Source organism: Pteropus medius, unplaced genomic scaffold (assembly GCF_902729225.1).
Source record: "Pteropus medius unplaced genomic scaffold, Ma_sr-lr_union100, whole genome shotgun sequence".
Classification (NCBI taxonomy): Eukaryota; Metazoa; Chordata; class Mammalia; order Chiroptera; family Pteropodidae; genus Pteropus; species Pteropus medius.
Window position 1 is genome coordinate 1 of NW_024352004.1, and position 15196 is coordinate 15196.

General features: G+C 50.0%; 1 protein-coding gene and 4 non-coding genes across 8 annotated transcripts; 3 read left to right on the forward strand and 2 right to left on the reverse strand.

Moving 5' to 3' along the window:
• Positions 1-458: 458 nt before the first annotated feature.
• Positions 459-649, forward strand: LOC120589313 (U2 spliceosomal RNA). The gene has a single exon (XR_005649445.1). It is a non-coding gene; the product is annotated as a U2 spliceosomal RNA (small nuclear RNA).
• Positions 650-3415: 2766 nt separating this feature from the next.
• On the forward strand, positions 3416-7343 carry LOC120589186 (uncharacterized). Of its 4 annotated transcripts, none has more exons than XM_039846602.1 (3): positions 3421-4822; positions 5114-5446; positions 6055-7343. In XM_039846602.1, the coding sequence occupies exon 3, from the start codon at positions 6098-6100 to the stop codon at positions 7205-7207; it is 1110 nt and encodes a 369-aa protein (XP_039702536.1). In that variant the 5' UTR covers positions 3421-4822; positions 5114-5446; positions 6055-6097; the 3' UTR covers positions 7208-7343. The 4 variants fall into 4 exon arrangements, with proteins under 4 accessions (XP_039702535.1, XP_039702536.1, XP_039702538.1 ...); XM_039846604.1 differs by having other exon boundaries at positions 3421-4414; positions 4700-5446; XM_039846605.1 differs by having other exon boundaries at positions 3432-4414.
• LOC120589310 (U2 spliceosomal RNA) lies at positions 3502-3692 on the forward strand. Its single transcript, XR_005649442.1, has one exon. It is a non-coding gene; the product is annotated as a U2 spliceosomal RNA (small nuclear RNA).
• A 4619-nt stretch (positions 7344-11962) lies between the features above and the next one.
• Positions 11963-12153, reverse strand: LOC120589311 (U2 spliceosomal RNA). The gene has a single exon (XR_005649443.1). It is a non-coding gene; the product is annotated as a U2 spliceosomal RNA (small nuclear RNA).
• Positions 12154-15005: 2852 nt separating this feature from the next.
• Positions 15006-15196, reverse strand: LOC120589314 (U2 spliceosomal RNA). The gene has a single exon (XR_005649446.1). It is a non-coding gene; the product is annotated as a U2 spliceosomal RNA (small nuclear RNA).

Consider the following 15196-nt stretch of genomic DNA (forward strand, 5'->3'; position numbering starts at 1 on the left):
CGTCTTGCTTGAGGAAACCTGTCCGCCAACAGCCCCGCTTTCTTACAGGCCCCTCTTGCCGCCCAGCCCTAATCCCCTTCGGTTCTGTCCTTTCTCTCCGTTTGTACAAAAGGGGAGCTCGACCTCCCAGCCGGGGTTTCATCGGCGGGCGCGCAGAGGCGGGCCGCAGGGGCAGTCCGTCCGCCGTAGCCACGCCTCCCCAGCGGGAAAGGGCGGGGTATGCAAATGAGAAGTGGCGTCTCGCCCGGGGACGACGGTGCGACAACAGATACGCGATTTCTCTTTTAAGAAGTAGAAAATTAAAAAAAAAAAAAGGCACGAGAGTGTACTATCTAGTGACTCCCATAGTAATTCTAAAGCGGCAAGGGACATGAGCCCTCGACTGACAACGACCTGGCTCACCGTGAGTTGAATATGGGTGACAGGAGGAGGACAGCGGCCAAGGCGGAGCGCCCAGCATCGCTTCTCGGCCTTTTGGCTAAGATCAAGTGTAGTATCTGTTCTTATCAGTTTAATATCTGATACGTCCTCTATCCGAGGACAATATATTAAATGGATTTTTGGAGCTGGGAGTTGGAATAGGAGCTTGCTCCGTCCACTCCACGCATCGACCCGGTATTGCAGTACTTCCGGGAGCGGTGCACCCCCCCGGGGGAATTTGTTTCCGTGTCTAAAGGTAGGACTTGCGTGTTTCTTTTTTCCGGCTTGCTGAGGTAAACGCTGACAGGCAAGCGGCCGCTTGCGGTCGGTAGGGTTTGGGCGCAATCTCGACTACAGGCCGCTGGTTCCGTTCTCTTCTTTTCTTTTGGTGTTTCTCGCGAGGGGTGGCGGGCCTTCTTGGTCGTTACCCGTTCAGCCTGGGGGCGGGGAGGAGTCCTCGGCTTTCTCAGTGCGGGCGCGGGCTGTCCCCGTGTATCTGGCCTGCATGGTTTTTCTGTAAACTACATTGCTCTCTGCCGCTTGGATCCCGTGACCCTCCCACGGGGTCAGAAGCTGTACGCCCAGCAGGGTCCAGGCTGGAAGCTCCGTAGTCACCTCTGGAGTCCCTGAGATGAGCATGTGAGGGCGTACCTTCCACCTGGCACTGTACGCGTCCAGCGCCATGAATTTGCTGACCTGTCTTGCAGCCACCAGGACCAATGTCATTACACTGTCCCACGAGATGTCAGTCACTACAGGTCTCCCCCCTACGCCCTCTCGCCCCCACCTCTACGTCCCGCCGTCCTCCCATCCCCCAATCTCCTGAGATGCTCCCGGACGTTTGCCATCCCTTCTCTCTAGGGGTTTTTTCATGTGCCCGAAGTTGGCCCAGGCCGAGGGTTTGGTGACACGCAGTTTCTGGTAGAGATACGTAATGCGGCTGCACGTGTGAACAGGTGGGCGCTGCCTGTCGTTGGGCCTCCGATTTAGATGACTTGGATCTGGTTCCTTCAGGTAGCCCTGCCCCTCGCCTGCTAGGGAAGGAGAAGCCGTTCTTCTCGATCGAGGGCAGTGTTTAGCCTCCCTGGGCTGCGCCTCGGAACCTCCTGGGGGCCCGTTGGAATCACGGTGATACCCCAGCACCACCACACAGCACTGGAATTCCAATCTCTGGTGCGGGGGCCCGAGGCTGGTGTACTTCAAAGCTGGCCAGGTGTCTCTGGTGCACAGTGTGACTCCAGAAGCGCTCCTCCGAGTGTCCAGCGAAGATGCCACTGCCACCGCCACCGCCGGGCAACTTAATTTCGAAACAGTGAGTGGGCCGTGACAATATTCAATGAGCTCCTGCAGATCCACTCGTGAGTCGGTTTATGACCATACCGGACTGGCTTCGTGGGAACACACCGTCGGCACCCAGTGCGGACTGAGGGGACAGCGAATTCCCGCGTTCGGTCACAGACGGGAGGCCACGCAGTCCCGCGGGAAGGCCGTTGGGCCCGTATGGGACTAGGTTGAGAGCAAGTACCCCCGTACCTTCTGGGTTGTGTTGCCGCTCTGCAGAACCACATGCAACTCCTCCCCACCCCCAATTTCTTTTGGCCGTCGAGACGGATGGCACCACACACGCACCAAGAGGGTACGAAAAAGTAAGTGTGTAACTCACAGCAGGAGGCTTTCCTGGCAGAGCAGATTCGAAAATGGCCTGAGAGCCTGCAGCGGAGACTGGGCTGATGTCTTGAAAGTGGGAGAGGTGAGGCTGAAAAGCTGTCAGCAGTCAAACGTCCAAAGGAAGTCAGACTCTATTACACGCTGCGAGCTGCTTTCTCCTCTGCGAAATGGGGAAATGGAGAGCCGCTTTCCATGGGCACCGTACGGATGAAACGGGACCTCTGTGACCCTGCCTTCTACTGCGGACAGTCGACAAACTCCATTGGGTCAGAGTCTGATGGCCGACCAGCCGCGTCTGGCTTCTGCAGACAGTGAGTGGTTTCCCGGACTGAACTGCTGGGATCTGATCTAAGGAAGGGCTCCAGGCAGAGCGAGGGTGGGGCGAGGTGGGGCTAGGGGTTCCCGTGAGAAGCTGAACCAGCCGGTCGGGTCTGGGGCACGAATGAGTCTGCGAAGGGGACAGACATGGGGGTGGGGGGCGATTACGGTAGGAAAGAGCCCACGACAAGCAAGCGTTCCCTGGGAGCAGTTCCGAGACCCAGATCATAATTAATCTTCAGGTGGCTGGGCAGGTCGGCGGGGTGTAAACCTGTCCCCTCATTCCCCGATACCCGCCCCCCAATTGCTTTACACCTGTGAGTTTTGCCCACGCTCTTGCCTCAGACTCCAGTGCCTCGATTTGCGATGGGAAATGTTCCATTCCAATGAATGTGATCCAGGCCATCCACCCCTCCTCAAGACGGAACCACCCGGGGACCCGAATTATTGGGCAGAAGACGGCCCGAAGAACGCGGACGCGAGCGGAGGGGTCCTGAGCAGGGAGGGGCGGGGATGGGGATGGAGGTGGCTGAAGAGCCGTCATAATCGCGATTTGCGGGGCGCTGGCTGAGCGTGGAGGAGGCGCGATCTCTTTCATTGATCAGTTGTTGAGCGTGCAGTTCGTGTGGAGGAGAGAGCAGTGAACAAAACCAACTTCTTGCTTTCAGGGGCTCCAACCGTGAGAGCTGCCACCGTGTCAGCTCTTCCCGCAGTCCCCGGCAGCCGCCCCTCGTCTCCGGTCTCGGCGCTCAATCCCTACAGGCCGGGAGGTTGGCGCCCAACCGGGTTTGGGCCCACCGCGCGCGGAGGCGGTCGGGAGGGTGGAGTCCGCCCCTGGGGCCACCTCTCCTGGGGCAAAGGGCGGGGCATGCAGATTAGAAATGGCTGTTCAGCGCGTGAAGGAGGGAAGGACCAGGAATATAGGCTTTCTGGTTAAAAACGTAGAGCACAGAAAAATCTGCGGGAGAGTCTGGTGGCATCCATAGTACTGTGGACGAGGCAAAGAAATCAGATAAGGAGTGAGGGTTAGGGTTCTCACCGTGACTCGAATGTGTGTGACACGAGGAGTGTGGCGGCGAGGGGGAAATGACAGGCATCGCTTCTCGGCCTTTTGGCTAAGATCAAGTGTAGTATCTGTTCTTATCAGTTTAATATCTGATACGTCCTCTATCCGAGGACAATATATTAAATGGATTTTTGGAGCTGGGAGTTGGAATAGGAGCTTGCTCCGTCCACTCCACGCATCGACCCGGTATTGCAGTACTTCCGGGAACGGTGCACCCCTCCGGGGGAACCACGATGGTCGTCAAAGGTTAGCTTGTAGCCACGGGCTGGGCGTGGGCCGCGGTCCTTTCTCATCTTTCGCCTCCACCTGTTAGTGAGGGGGCTGCCAGGCGGTGTTCAATCTCTGGGGGCGCTCTATGTCCGTTCCAGGATCCGTTAGGGCATCCCGCCCCGGAAGCAGGGCCTGCGGCGTCTCTCTTGCGGAGTGTGTGGGAGCTTTTTTGGTCAAGTCCCTACGCCTCGTGCTGGGCCTCTGTCGCGTGCGCTTAATTTAAGTTTGGGCTTCATTTCACAGACACGGGAGGGGGAGGGTAACGATCAGGTCCCCGTTTTAGAAAAATATTGTACTAAAAAATAGGTTTCTTAACAAGAAAAGGCTCTTGGCCTTCAAGAAAAGTTGAGAAAGTAGCCTGAGGTTTAGATGTCATACGGGTAAAAATAACCGTTTGCATTATTTACAGTAGCCAAGATACATAAATGGAATATTATTCGGCTATACAAAAAGAATGAAGTCTTGCCGTTGTGACAACATGGACGGACCTCAAGGGCATTATGAAGGACATTATGCTAAGTGAGATACACCAGTACGCCAGACAGAGAAATACCGCATGGTCTGTCTTCACTTATCCATAGGATCCATAGCCAGGTCCTCCTATTGTTAACAGCTTACAGGAGTGCCCCTATTGTCCAGGATCTTGTCCACAGTTGTGGCATGGAACAATGGGTAAGTCTAAAACAACACTCTGGTGACCAACATTGTTCAGGCCCAGGTGACTCAGTCTGAACGCTATGAATCTCTGTGGCTAACCAGCGTCAGAGAGGTGCCCTGCTTTGGGTTATGGGGAGGGTTTGAGCGGTGGAAATGGTTAGGTTTTTTAAAAATGAACTAATGTACTTGACAAAGTTTTCCTCTCAGGCAGTAATGCAATTTAAAGCGTCATTTCTTAGTAATCATTTTACTAGTATTCATTTCATTGTTTCACTTATTATTCCATTTGAGATTTCTGAGGTACTTACTCATCAAGAGGGCAAACAGGAACATAGGGAAGGATTCCTGTTTGAGTTACGGGAGTGAATGAAAAGACAACATGCTGCACTGGAGAGATGAGATCAGCAGCGGCTTATTAGTCAGGTATACTCGGCCTGGGCCTGGAGGACATGGTTCGCCATGCATGTCCACCCTTTTCTGCCCATCTATCTGCCCCCGCCATCTGGAAAACTGTCTTTTCTAATGAGGAGAAGGCTAGCAGGCCAGGATAGAAGTCCAAGGGAAGCACCTGTAATTGGAAGCCACTAAGGACACAGGCCTCTCCTTTTCCAAGCTGTTTCCCGCCACCTGCCAGCCCATCATGAGGCTCTTTTGGCCTTCACCTGGGGACAAAGAAGGGAAGCCTGTTCTCACCAACCTTCTTCCTCCCACCAGGACCTCTTGGCTCCAACCCAGGCCGCCCCAGCGTCCACAACTAAAAGGGGCCTTTGACCTAGATTTCTTCACACGCCACTCCCCTCAATTCCAAAACCCAGAAGGGCCCACAGGAGACTATGGACCGGGAACCGAGAACAGCTTTGGAGGCCAGATGTTTGTTAGGCTAATACTCCCTGGATTTCACAGGCGGGGTCAACGCTGAGCAGTGCTAGGGGGAGTCCCCCACATTCACGGTAGGCGAATAGGGACCTGAAAACGGGGGGAAAAAGCAAGGACCCACCGCAAGACGAGTGCACTCGAGATTGGCTAAAGAAGCCGTGGGCGGTGAAGGTGAGTACGCAGGAGTTTTTGTAAATATAGAAACTGTAAGAGAAAATATAATGGGCCAAGGAAATAGTCGACTGCTATTTGTGCATATGCTTAAGAATATGCTTAGAGTTAGAGGAGCTAAAGTAGCTCAGCAACAGTTAATGAAGTTTTTGCAATTTATAGAAGTTTGTCCCTGGTTTCCTGAGGAAGGGACAATTGATTTAGAGACATAGTTAAGAGTGGGTAAAAAGTTACAGGATTACTATGATGACCACGGACCTACTAAGGTTCCGGCAGATACTTTTGGGCTTTGGACTTTGATTAGAGATTCTTTAGACCCTAGACATGAAAGAGATCAGAATAAAGAACAAATGTCTCCTGTACTTAAAACAGAAAGTGTTCATGAGTATGATGAATCTGAGGCTGCTGGGGTTGTGCCTTCTGCTCCTCCGATGCCTCCCCCTCCTTTCAACTCCATTTTTACTGATGATGAGGAGGAGGAGGCCGCTAGATATTATTCGCCTGATGAAGATTCAGTTCCACTTGTAGCTATTGGAGGCGTTGCCCAACCCGCAGTACCAGATCCTGTATTAATATGGGGGCAAGGGCGTGTTTGTGTTTTTCCGCAGGGAGCTGACGGAGCACGCTGGTTGCCTGATCGACTAGTGCAGCATGCCGAAAATGAACATCGAGATTATTCTTCTGATGGGAATACTGATTAATCCAACAGTTTATGCCGCAGTGCATTGGGCTTACATCCCGGATCCTCCGGTACTACATCCAACTGTTTGGTCTGGGCCACAGATCCAGGTTTTTTCTAATAACTCTAGACTTTTAGGATTGCCATTAGCCATGGAACAGCAATATGTATATGATAATTTTAATTTTTCCGGATCAGCAATAGGACTACCTATTTGTTTTCTATTCAATTCTACTTCCCAACCTGGGTGTTTGAATATCACGGAGCAGCCTTGGTCTAGGAAAGGAGGAGCTGTTATGCTTGGGGCTCCTGATGGCGAAGCTGTAAGCAACAATGATACGATCCCGTTTGAACTTTGTCACTCAAAGAGGCATGTGCAAAAAGATTCAGTATGGTGGCATCGTTGTCATCAAGAGAATGTCACTTTGGACCCAGTAACAGGATTTAATGAAACTGTTTGGGACTTCTCTCGGCCTTATGACACTGGGACTGCTTTATCTGCTGGACTCTGGAAAACAAGCTCTGGCGCTTGGCAGACTCATATTTGGAAACTGGCTGCTGGACTTGTGACAATGAGTATTAGCATGACTAATGAATCTCGGACCAATTCACACAGTAGTGGTTCAGGAGAAAGATTCTCATATGCCCTTAGAACTTGTGTTAATGTCCCATATATATTATTGTTAGGAAATTTCAATATTACCGTAGATAATAATACTAATCAATTTAATGTATCTTGTAATAATTGTCAGCTGTCTAATTGTGTTACTCCTGTTAACACTTCTGTTCTCGTGCTTAGACAACCGCCATTTATAATGGTTCCTGTTAACCTTACAGGCCCTTGGTTTGATGAATATGGGTTACAGGTTTTACAAGAAATTAACATGGCCTTAGGAAGATCTAAAAGGGCTGTGGCTGTTGTTGTGGCAGGTATTCTTGCAGTTGTCGCCTTGGTGGTTACAGCCACCACTGCTGCCATATCCTTGTCCAACTCTGTGCAAACTGCAACATTTGTTAATGATCTGACAAAAAATGTTTCATTAGCTATGGGATCTCAAGAAAGTATTGATGAAAAAAATTGAACAAAAATTAGATGCACTATATGAAACAGTAAACTTTTTGGGAGAAGAAGTTCAAGCCTTAAAATTGTCCTCCCGCTTACGTTGCCATGTACAATATCGATGGATTTGTGTAACTCCAAAAAGGTATAATAGTACCACCCATCCTTGGGATAAGATAAAAAATCATTTACAAGGGATCTGGCATAGTGCTAATATGTCATTAGATTTAGTTCAATTACATCGAGACATTTTAGCCTTAAAAGAAGCTCCCGAACTACAAATAAATACTGATCAAACAGTGCAAGAATTTATAAAGGGTTTAAAAGGTTTAGTCCCTACTTGAGGACCATTTACTCATTTATTAGGATTTGTTATCGTTCTAGCCTGTTTCATGTTAGTCATCTTGTGTTTATTGCCATATCTGTTGAAATGCGCAATACGAGCAGTGCGAGATGTTGGTTCCGAGATACATGCAATAAAATTAAGAAATAAAAATACCCCAGTATAGTGGCTGGTAGTCAAAGACGGGTAAGGACTTCTTGGAAACTGGACAACCTAAGACAGGGCATGTATGATAGAATACATGTTCCAATGACGGGTAAGCTCCATGTTTCGCAGGAAGCCACCTAAAACAGGCACAGTCTACTATAAAGTAAAAAAGGGGGAATTGTAGGGAGCTAAAGCTCCCCAAATTCAAAAGAGTGCATGGTTTATCTCGGGAGGCCTGCTTGCATAAAAAGGAAAAGGCTGGTTCTGTGGAATTCCAGGAAGAAGAAGATTAAGTATAGATAGATAAAGGGAGTGTCAAAGGAAGTGTCGATTGTACCTTGATCTTCAGGATGTTACTTTAATTATGTTATCTTGGGATACCCAAAGGAACAGATTATGTATAAAAAGAAGCATAAGAAATAAACTCAGAGAGACAATTGTGAGATCTGTTCTCCCTCCTGCACCCTGTCTGTCTTCTCTTTTTTCTCAGTCCCCGCTCCCCCATTCAGGTACCCTGTTTGACTTGGTTGGCTGGCTTCCGACAGGTAGGACCCCAAATGATTCTGGTTTGCAAAATGGAATACACACGCAGGTATTTAAAGTTACATTGTTTTTATAAACAAACATTTAGAATGTTAATTTTACAGAAAAGTTCCAAAGGTAGTACAGAAAGTTCCTGAATGCTCCCATTAATTTCATAGCCAACTTCTCCTATTGTTAATAGCTTAGATTACAATGGTACCTTTATCACAACTAATTAACCAATATTGATACATCATCGTAAACTAAATCCCATACTTAATTTGGATTTAATTGACTTTTCCAGTATCTTTTTCCTGTCTAGGATCTCATTAGGACCATATATGAAACACCTATTTCTAATTTTTCATAATTTTTAAAAGCATGTATTATGAACATGTGCCACACTGGGAACTAAAATAAACTTCATTTCAGAGAAAGAGAAGTGGGACAAGGAGTTTGAGGAGATGAGCCTAAAGGCAAAGGGGCAAATGAACGATGAGATCTGGTGCTAACAAGACATCTTAACTGGCCTTACATTTTCCTCTTGACCACCCTCCCATTGGCATCGCGAAATTATGATTTAAGCAATAGGTCTGAAGGGAATGTTCCTTCCATTTTGGGTGGTGGCAGCTGAGACCTGCATATGCTGGACCTTAGCTTTATTCAGTAGAGCAGTGGTCCCAACCTTTTTGGCACCAGGACTCAGTGCTCCTATGAGAATCTAATGCCTGATGATCTGAGGTGGAGCTGAGGCAGTGATGCTAAAGCTGGGGAGTGACTGCAAATACAAATGAAGCTTAACTCCCTGGCCCGCCACTCACCTCCTGTTGTACGGCCCAGTTCCTAAAAGGCCATGGACCTGTACTGACTGGTACATGGCCCAGGGATTGGGGACCCCTGCAGTACAGTGCTGTAGAACCCAAAGGTTTGAACATCACTACTGAGTAATGAAAATGATTTGTCTTCTGAAAATGATCATGTTATGAACATCAGTAAGATAAGCACAGGGCCAGTTCCAGATGCTGTAGGTCATTCTTTAAAATTATACAACCTCAAATCTGAAAGTAATACTCAGATATAATAATATTTAGAATAAGAAATTACAAAAATTATTTAACCAGGCTGCAATGACCAAAAACATTACAAAATCTGGAAACGTGTTTGTATTAATTGATTGACATACTTTTCTAGTATTCTTTTTCCTTTGTCTTTGGTTATGTACTTACTCCTTGATACCTCTTCATATGACAAAACCTTTATATACATATATATCTTTCTGTAGAAAGAAAATATAAAGATAATTCAGTCTTTCCTGAAGCAAGGTATGTTGCAGAAAGCGACACCCGATGGAGGAAATTAGACGCTCAGATTAACTTTGTTAGAGGAAGGAGAGTTAATTGCCAGCAGAGAGCGTGGGGCATTCAACAGACCCAAAGCACAATCTCCCCTTGGTTAGATTTCTTACAGCTTATATACCCTTGCAGTGTCTATGCAAGGGGCGTGTGATTCCTTTGAGGTTTCACGTGTGCTTCATGACTCAGGATGGGAGGGGGAGCTTTGGGTGGGCATGTTTTTATATTGACAAGTCTTTTGACTTGCTTATACCTTTCTGACATAACCCAGTTAGCACAGATTTATTGGAAACCATCCCTACACTTGGATGACTAACGATAACTATCTGGAGGTTACTGCAAACTATATACACATATGATTATAAAAGTTTCCATGGACTATCTTCTGGCTTTATACATTTAAAACCTTATTTCTCGATCACTTGTACATTCCCATGAATGTCAGAGGCAATGGCCAGCAGTAGGATTAGTTGGATATATTTATGTAGTTTATAATTTAGTTTATAATGAGATTTAGTTTACAATGATGTATCAATATTGGTTAATTAGTTGTGATAAAGGTACCATTGTAATCTAAGCTATTAACAATAGGAGAAGCTGGCTATGAAATTTACGGGAGCATTCAGGAACTTTCTGTACTACCTTTGGAACTTTTCTGTAAAATTAACATTCTAAATGTTTGTTTATAAAAACAATGTAACTTTAAATACCTGCATGTGTATTCCATTTTGCAAACCAGATCATTTGGGGTCCTACCGTGAATGTGGGGGACTCCCCCTAGCACTGCTCAGCGTTGACCCCGCCTGTGAAATCCAGGGAGTATTAGCCTAACAAACATCTGGCCTCCAAAGCTGTTCTCGGTTCCCGGTCCATAGTCTCCTGTGGGCCCTTCTGGGTTTTGGAATTGAGGGGAGTGGCGTGTGAAGAAATCTAGGTCAAAGGCCCCTTTTAGTTGTGGACGCTGGGGCGGCCTGGGTTGGAGCCAAGAGGTCCTGGTGGGAGGAAGAAGGTTGGTGAGAACAGGCTTCCCTTCTTTGTCCCCAGGTGAAGGCCAAAAGAGCCTCATGATGGGCTGGCAGGTGGCGGGAAACAGCTTGGAAAAGGAGAGGCCTGTGTCCTTAGTGGCTTCCAATTACAGGTGCTTCCCTTGGACTTCTATCCTGGCCTGCTAGCCTTCTCCTCATTAGAAAAGACAGTTTTCCAGATGGCGGGGGCAGATAGATGGGCAGAAAAGGGTGGACATGCATGGCGAACCATGTCCTCCAGGCCCAGGCCGAGTATACCTGACTAATAAGCCGCTGCTGATCTCATCTCTCCAGTGCAGCATGTTGTCTTTTCATTCACTCCCGTAACTCAAACAGGAATCCTTCCCTATGTTCCTGTTTGCCCTCTTGATGAGTAAGTACCTCAGAAATCTCAAATGGAATAATAAGTGAAACAATGAAATGAATACTAGTAAAATGATTACTAAGAAATGACGCTTTAAATTGCATTACTGCCTGAGAGGAAAACTTTGTCAAGTACATTAGTTCATTTTTAAAAAACCTAACCATTTCCACCGCTCAAACCCTCCCCATAACCCAAAGCAGGGCACCTCTCTGACGCTGGTTAGCCACAGAGATTCATAGCGTTCAGACTGAGTCACCTGGGCCTGAACAATGTTGGTCACCAGAGTGTTGTTTTAGACTTACCCATTGTTCCATGCCACAACTGTGGACAAGATCCTGGACAATAGGGGCACTCCTGTAAGCTGTTAACAATAGGAGGACCTGGCTATGGATCCTATGGATAAGTGAAGACAGACCATGCGGTATTTCTCTGTCTGGCGTACTGGTGTATCTCACTTAGCATAATGTCCTTCATAATGCCCTTGAGGTCCGTCCATGTTGTCACAACGGCAAGACTTCATTCTTTTTGTATAGCCGAATAATATTCCATTTATGTATCTTGGCTACTGTAAATAATGCAAACGGTTATTTTTACCCGTATGACATCTAAACCTCAGGCTACTTTCTCAACTTTTCTTGAAGGCCAAGAGCCTTTTCTTGTTAAGAAACCTATTTTTTAGTACAATATTTTTCTAAAACGGGGACCTGATCGTTACCCTCCCCCTCCCGTGTCTGTGAAATGAAGCCCAAACTTAAATTAAGCGCACGCGACAGAGGCCCAGCACGAGGCGTAGGGACTTGACCAAAAAAGCTCCCACACACTCCGCAAGAGAGACGCCGCAGGCCCTGCTTCCGGGGCGGGATGCCCTAACGGATCCTGGAACGGACATAGAGCGCCCCCAGAGATTGAACACCGCCTGGCAGCCCCCTCACTAACAGGTGGAGGCGAAAGATGAGAAAGGACCGCGGCCCACGCCCAGCCCGTGGCTACAAGCTAACCTTTGACGACCATCGTGGTTCCCCCGGAGGGGTGCACCGTTCCCGGAAGTACTGCAATACCGGGTCGATGCGTGGAGTGGACGGAGCAAGCTCCTATTCCAACTCCCAGCTCCAAAAATCCATTTAATATATTGTCCTCGGATAGAGGACGTATCAGATATTAAACTGATAAGAACAGATACTACACTTGATCTTAGCCAAAAGGCCGAGAAGCGATGCCTGTCATTTCCCCCTCGCCGCCACACTCCTCGTGTCACACACATTCGAGTCACGGTGAGAACCCTAACCCTCACTCCTTATCTGATTTCTTTGCCTCGTCCACAGTACTATGGATGCCACCAGACTCTCCCGCAGATTTTTCTGTGCTCTACGTTTTTAACCAGAAAGCCTATATTCCTGGTCCTTCCCTCCTTCACGCGCTGAACAGCCATTTCTAATCTGCATGCCCCGCCCTTTGCCCCAGGAGAGGTGGCCCCAGGGGCGGACTCCACCCTCCCGACCGCCTCCGCGCGCGGTGGGCCCAAACCCGGTTGGGCGCCAACCTCCCGGCCTGTAGGGATTGAGCGCCGAGACCGGAGACGAGGGGCGGCTGCCGGGGACTGCGGGAAGAGCTGACACGGTGGCAGCTCTCACGGTTGGAGCCCCTGAAAGCAAGAAGTTGGTTTTGTTCACTGCTCTCTCCTCCACACGAACTGCACGCTCAACAACTGATCAATGAAAGAGATCGCGCCTCCTCCACGCTCAGCCAGCGCCCCGCAAATCGCGATTATGACGGCTCTTCAGCCACCTCCATCCCCATCCCCGCCCCTCCCTGCTCAGGACCCCTCCGCTCGCGTCCGCGTTCTTCGGGCCGTCTTCTGCCCAATAATTCGGGTCCCCGGGTGGTTCCGTCTTGAGGAGGGGTGGATGGCCTGGATCACATTCATTGGAATGGAACATTTCCCATCGCAAATCGAGGCACTGGAGTCTGAGGCAAGAGCGTGGGCAAAACTCACAGGTGTAAAGCAATTGGGGGGCGGGTATCGGGGAATGAGGGGACAGGTTTACACCCCGCCGACCTGCCCAGCCACCTGAAGATTAATTATGATCTGGGTCTCGGAACTGCTCCCAGGGAACGCTTGCTTGTCGTGGGCTCTTTCCTACCGTAATCGCCCCCCACCCCCATGTCTGTCCCCTTCGCAGACTCATTCGTGCCCCAGACCCGACCGGCTGGTTCAGCTTCTCACGGGAACCCCTAGCCCCACCTCGCCCCACCCTCGCTCTGCCTGGAGCCCTTCCTTAGATCAGATCCCAGCAGTTCAGTCCGGGAAACCACTCACTGTCTGCAGAAGCCAGACGCGGCTGGTCGGCCATCAGACTCTGACCCAATGGAGTTTGTCGACTGTCCGCAGTAGAAGGCAGGGTCACAGAGGTCCCGTTTCATCCGTACGGTGCCCATGGAAAGCGGCTCTCCATTTCCCCATTTCGCAGAGGAGAAAGCAGCTCGCAGCGTGTAATAGAGTCTGACTTCCTTTGGACGTTTGACTGCTGACAGCTTTTCAGCCTCACCTCTCCCACTTTCAAGACATCAGCCCAGTCTCCGCTGCAGGCTCTCAGGCCATTTTCGAATCTGCTCTGCCAGGAAAGCCTCCTGCTGTGAGTTACACACTTACTTTTTCGTACCCTCTTGGTGCGTGTGTGGTGCCATCCGTCTCGACGGCCAAAAGAAATTGGGGGTGGGGAGGAGTTGCATGTGGTTCTGCAGAGCGGCAACACAACCCAGAAGGTACGGGGGTACTTGCTCTCAACCTAGTCCCATACGGGCCCAACGGCCTTCCCGCGGGACTGCGTGGCCTCCCGTCTGTGACCGAACGCGGGAATTCGCTGTCCCCTCAGTCCGCACTGGGTGCCGACGGTGTGTTCCCACGAAGCCAGTCCGGTATGGTCATAAACCGACTCACGAGTGGATCTGCAGGAGCTCATTGAATATTGTCACGGCCCACTCACTGTTTCGAAATTAAGTTGCCCGGCGGTGGCGGTGGCAGTGGCATCTTCGCTGGACACTCGGAGGAGCGCTTCTGGAGTCACACTGTGCACCAGAGACACCTGGCCAGCTTTGAAGTACACCAGCCTCGGGCCCCCGCACCAGAGATTGGAATTCCAGTGCTGTGTGGTGGTGCTGGGGTATCACCGTGATTCCAACGGGCCCCCAGGAGGTTCCGAGGCGCAGCCCAGGGAGGCTAAACACTGCCCTCGATCGAGAAGAACGGCTTCTCCTTCCCTAGCAGGCGAGGGGCAGGGCTACCTGAAGGAACCAGATCCAAGTCATCTAAATCGGAGGCCCAACGACAGGCAGCGCCCACCTGTTCACACGTGCAGCCGCATTACGTATCTCTACCAGAAACTGCGTGTCACCAAACCCTCGGCCTGGGCCAACTTCGGGCACATGAAAAAACCCCTAGAGAGAAGGGATGGCAAACGTCCGGGAGCATCTCAGGAGATTGGGGGATGGGAGGACGGCGGGACGTAGAGGTGGGGGCGAGAGGGCGTAGGGGGGAGACCTGTAGTGACTGACATCTCGTGGGACAGTGTAATGACATTGGTCCTGGTGGCTGCAAGACAGGTCAGCAAATTCATGGCGCTGGACGCGTACAGTGCCAGGTGGAAGGTACGCCCTCACATGCTCATCTCAGGGACTCCAGAGGTGACTACGGAGCTTCCAGCCTGGACCCTGCTGGGCGTACAGCTTCTGACCCCGTGGGAGGGTCACGGGATCCAAGCGGCAGAGAGCAATGTAGTTTACAGAAAAACCATGCAGGCCAGATACACGGGGACAGCCCGCGCCCGCACTGAGAAAGCCGAGGACTCCTCCCCGCCCCCAGGCTGAACGGGTAACGACCAAGAAGGCCCGCCACCCCTCGCGAGAAACACCAAAAGAAAAGAAGAGAACGGAACCAGCGGCCTGTAGTCGAGATTGCGCCCAAACCCTACCGACCGCAAGCGGCCGCTTGCCTGTCAGCGTTTACCTCAGCAAGCCGGAAAAAAGAAACACGCAAGTCCTACCTTTAGACACGGAAACAAATTCCCCCGGGGGGGTGCACCGCTCCCGGAAGTACTGCAATACCGGGTCGATGCGTGGAGTGGACGGAGCAAGCTCCTATTCCAACTCCCAGCTCCAAAAATCCATTTAATATATTGTCCTCGGATAGAGGACGTATCAGATATTAAACTGATAAGAACAGATACTACACTTGATCTTAGCCAAAAGGCCGAGAAGCGAT

Excerpts from the sequence above, each read along its gene's own strand:
- LOC120589186 (XM_039846601.1), top strand. The coding sequence starts at position 6,098 with ATGCCGAAAATGAACATCGAGATTATTCTTCTGATGGGAATACTGATT.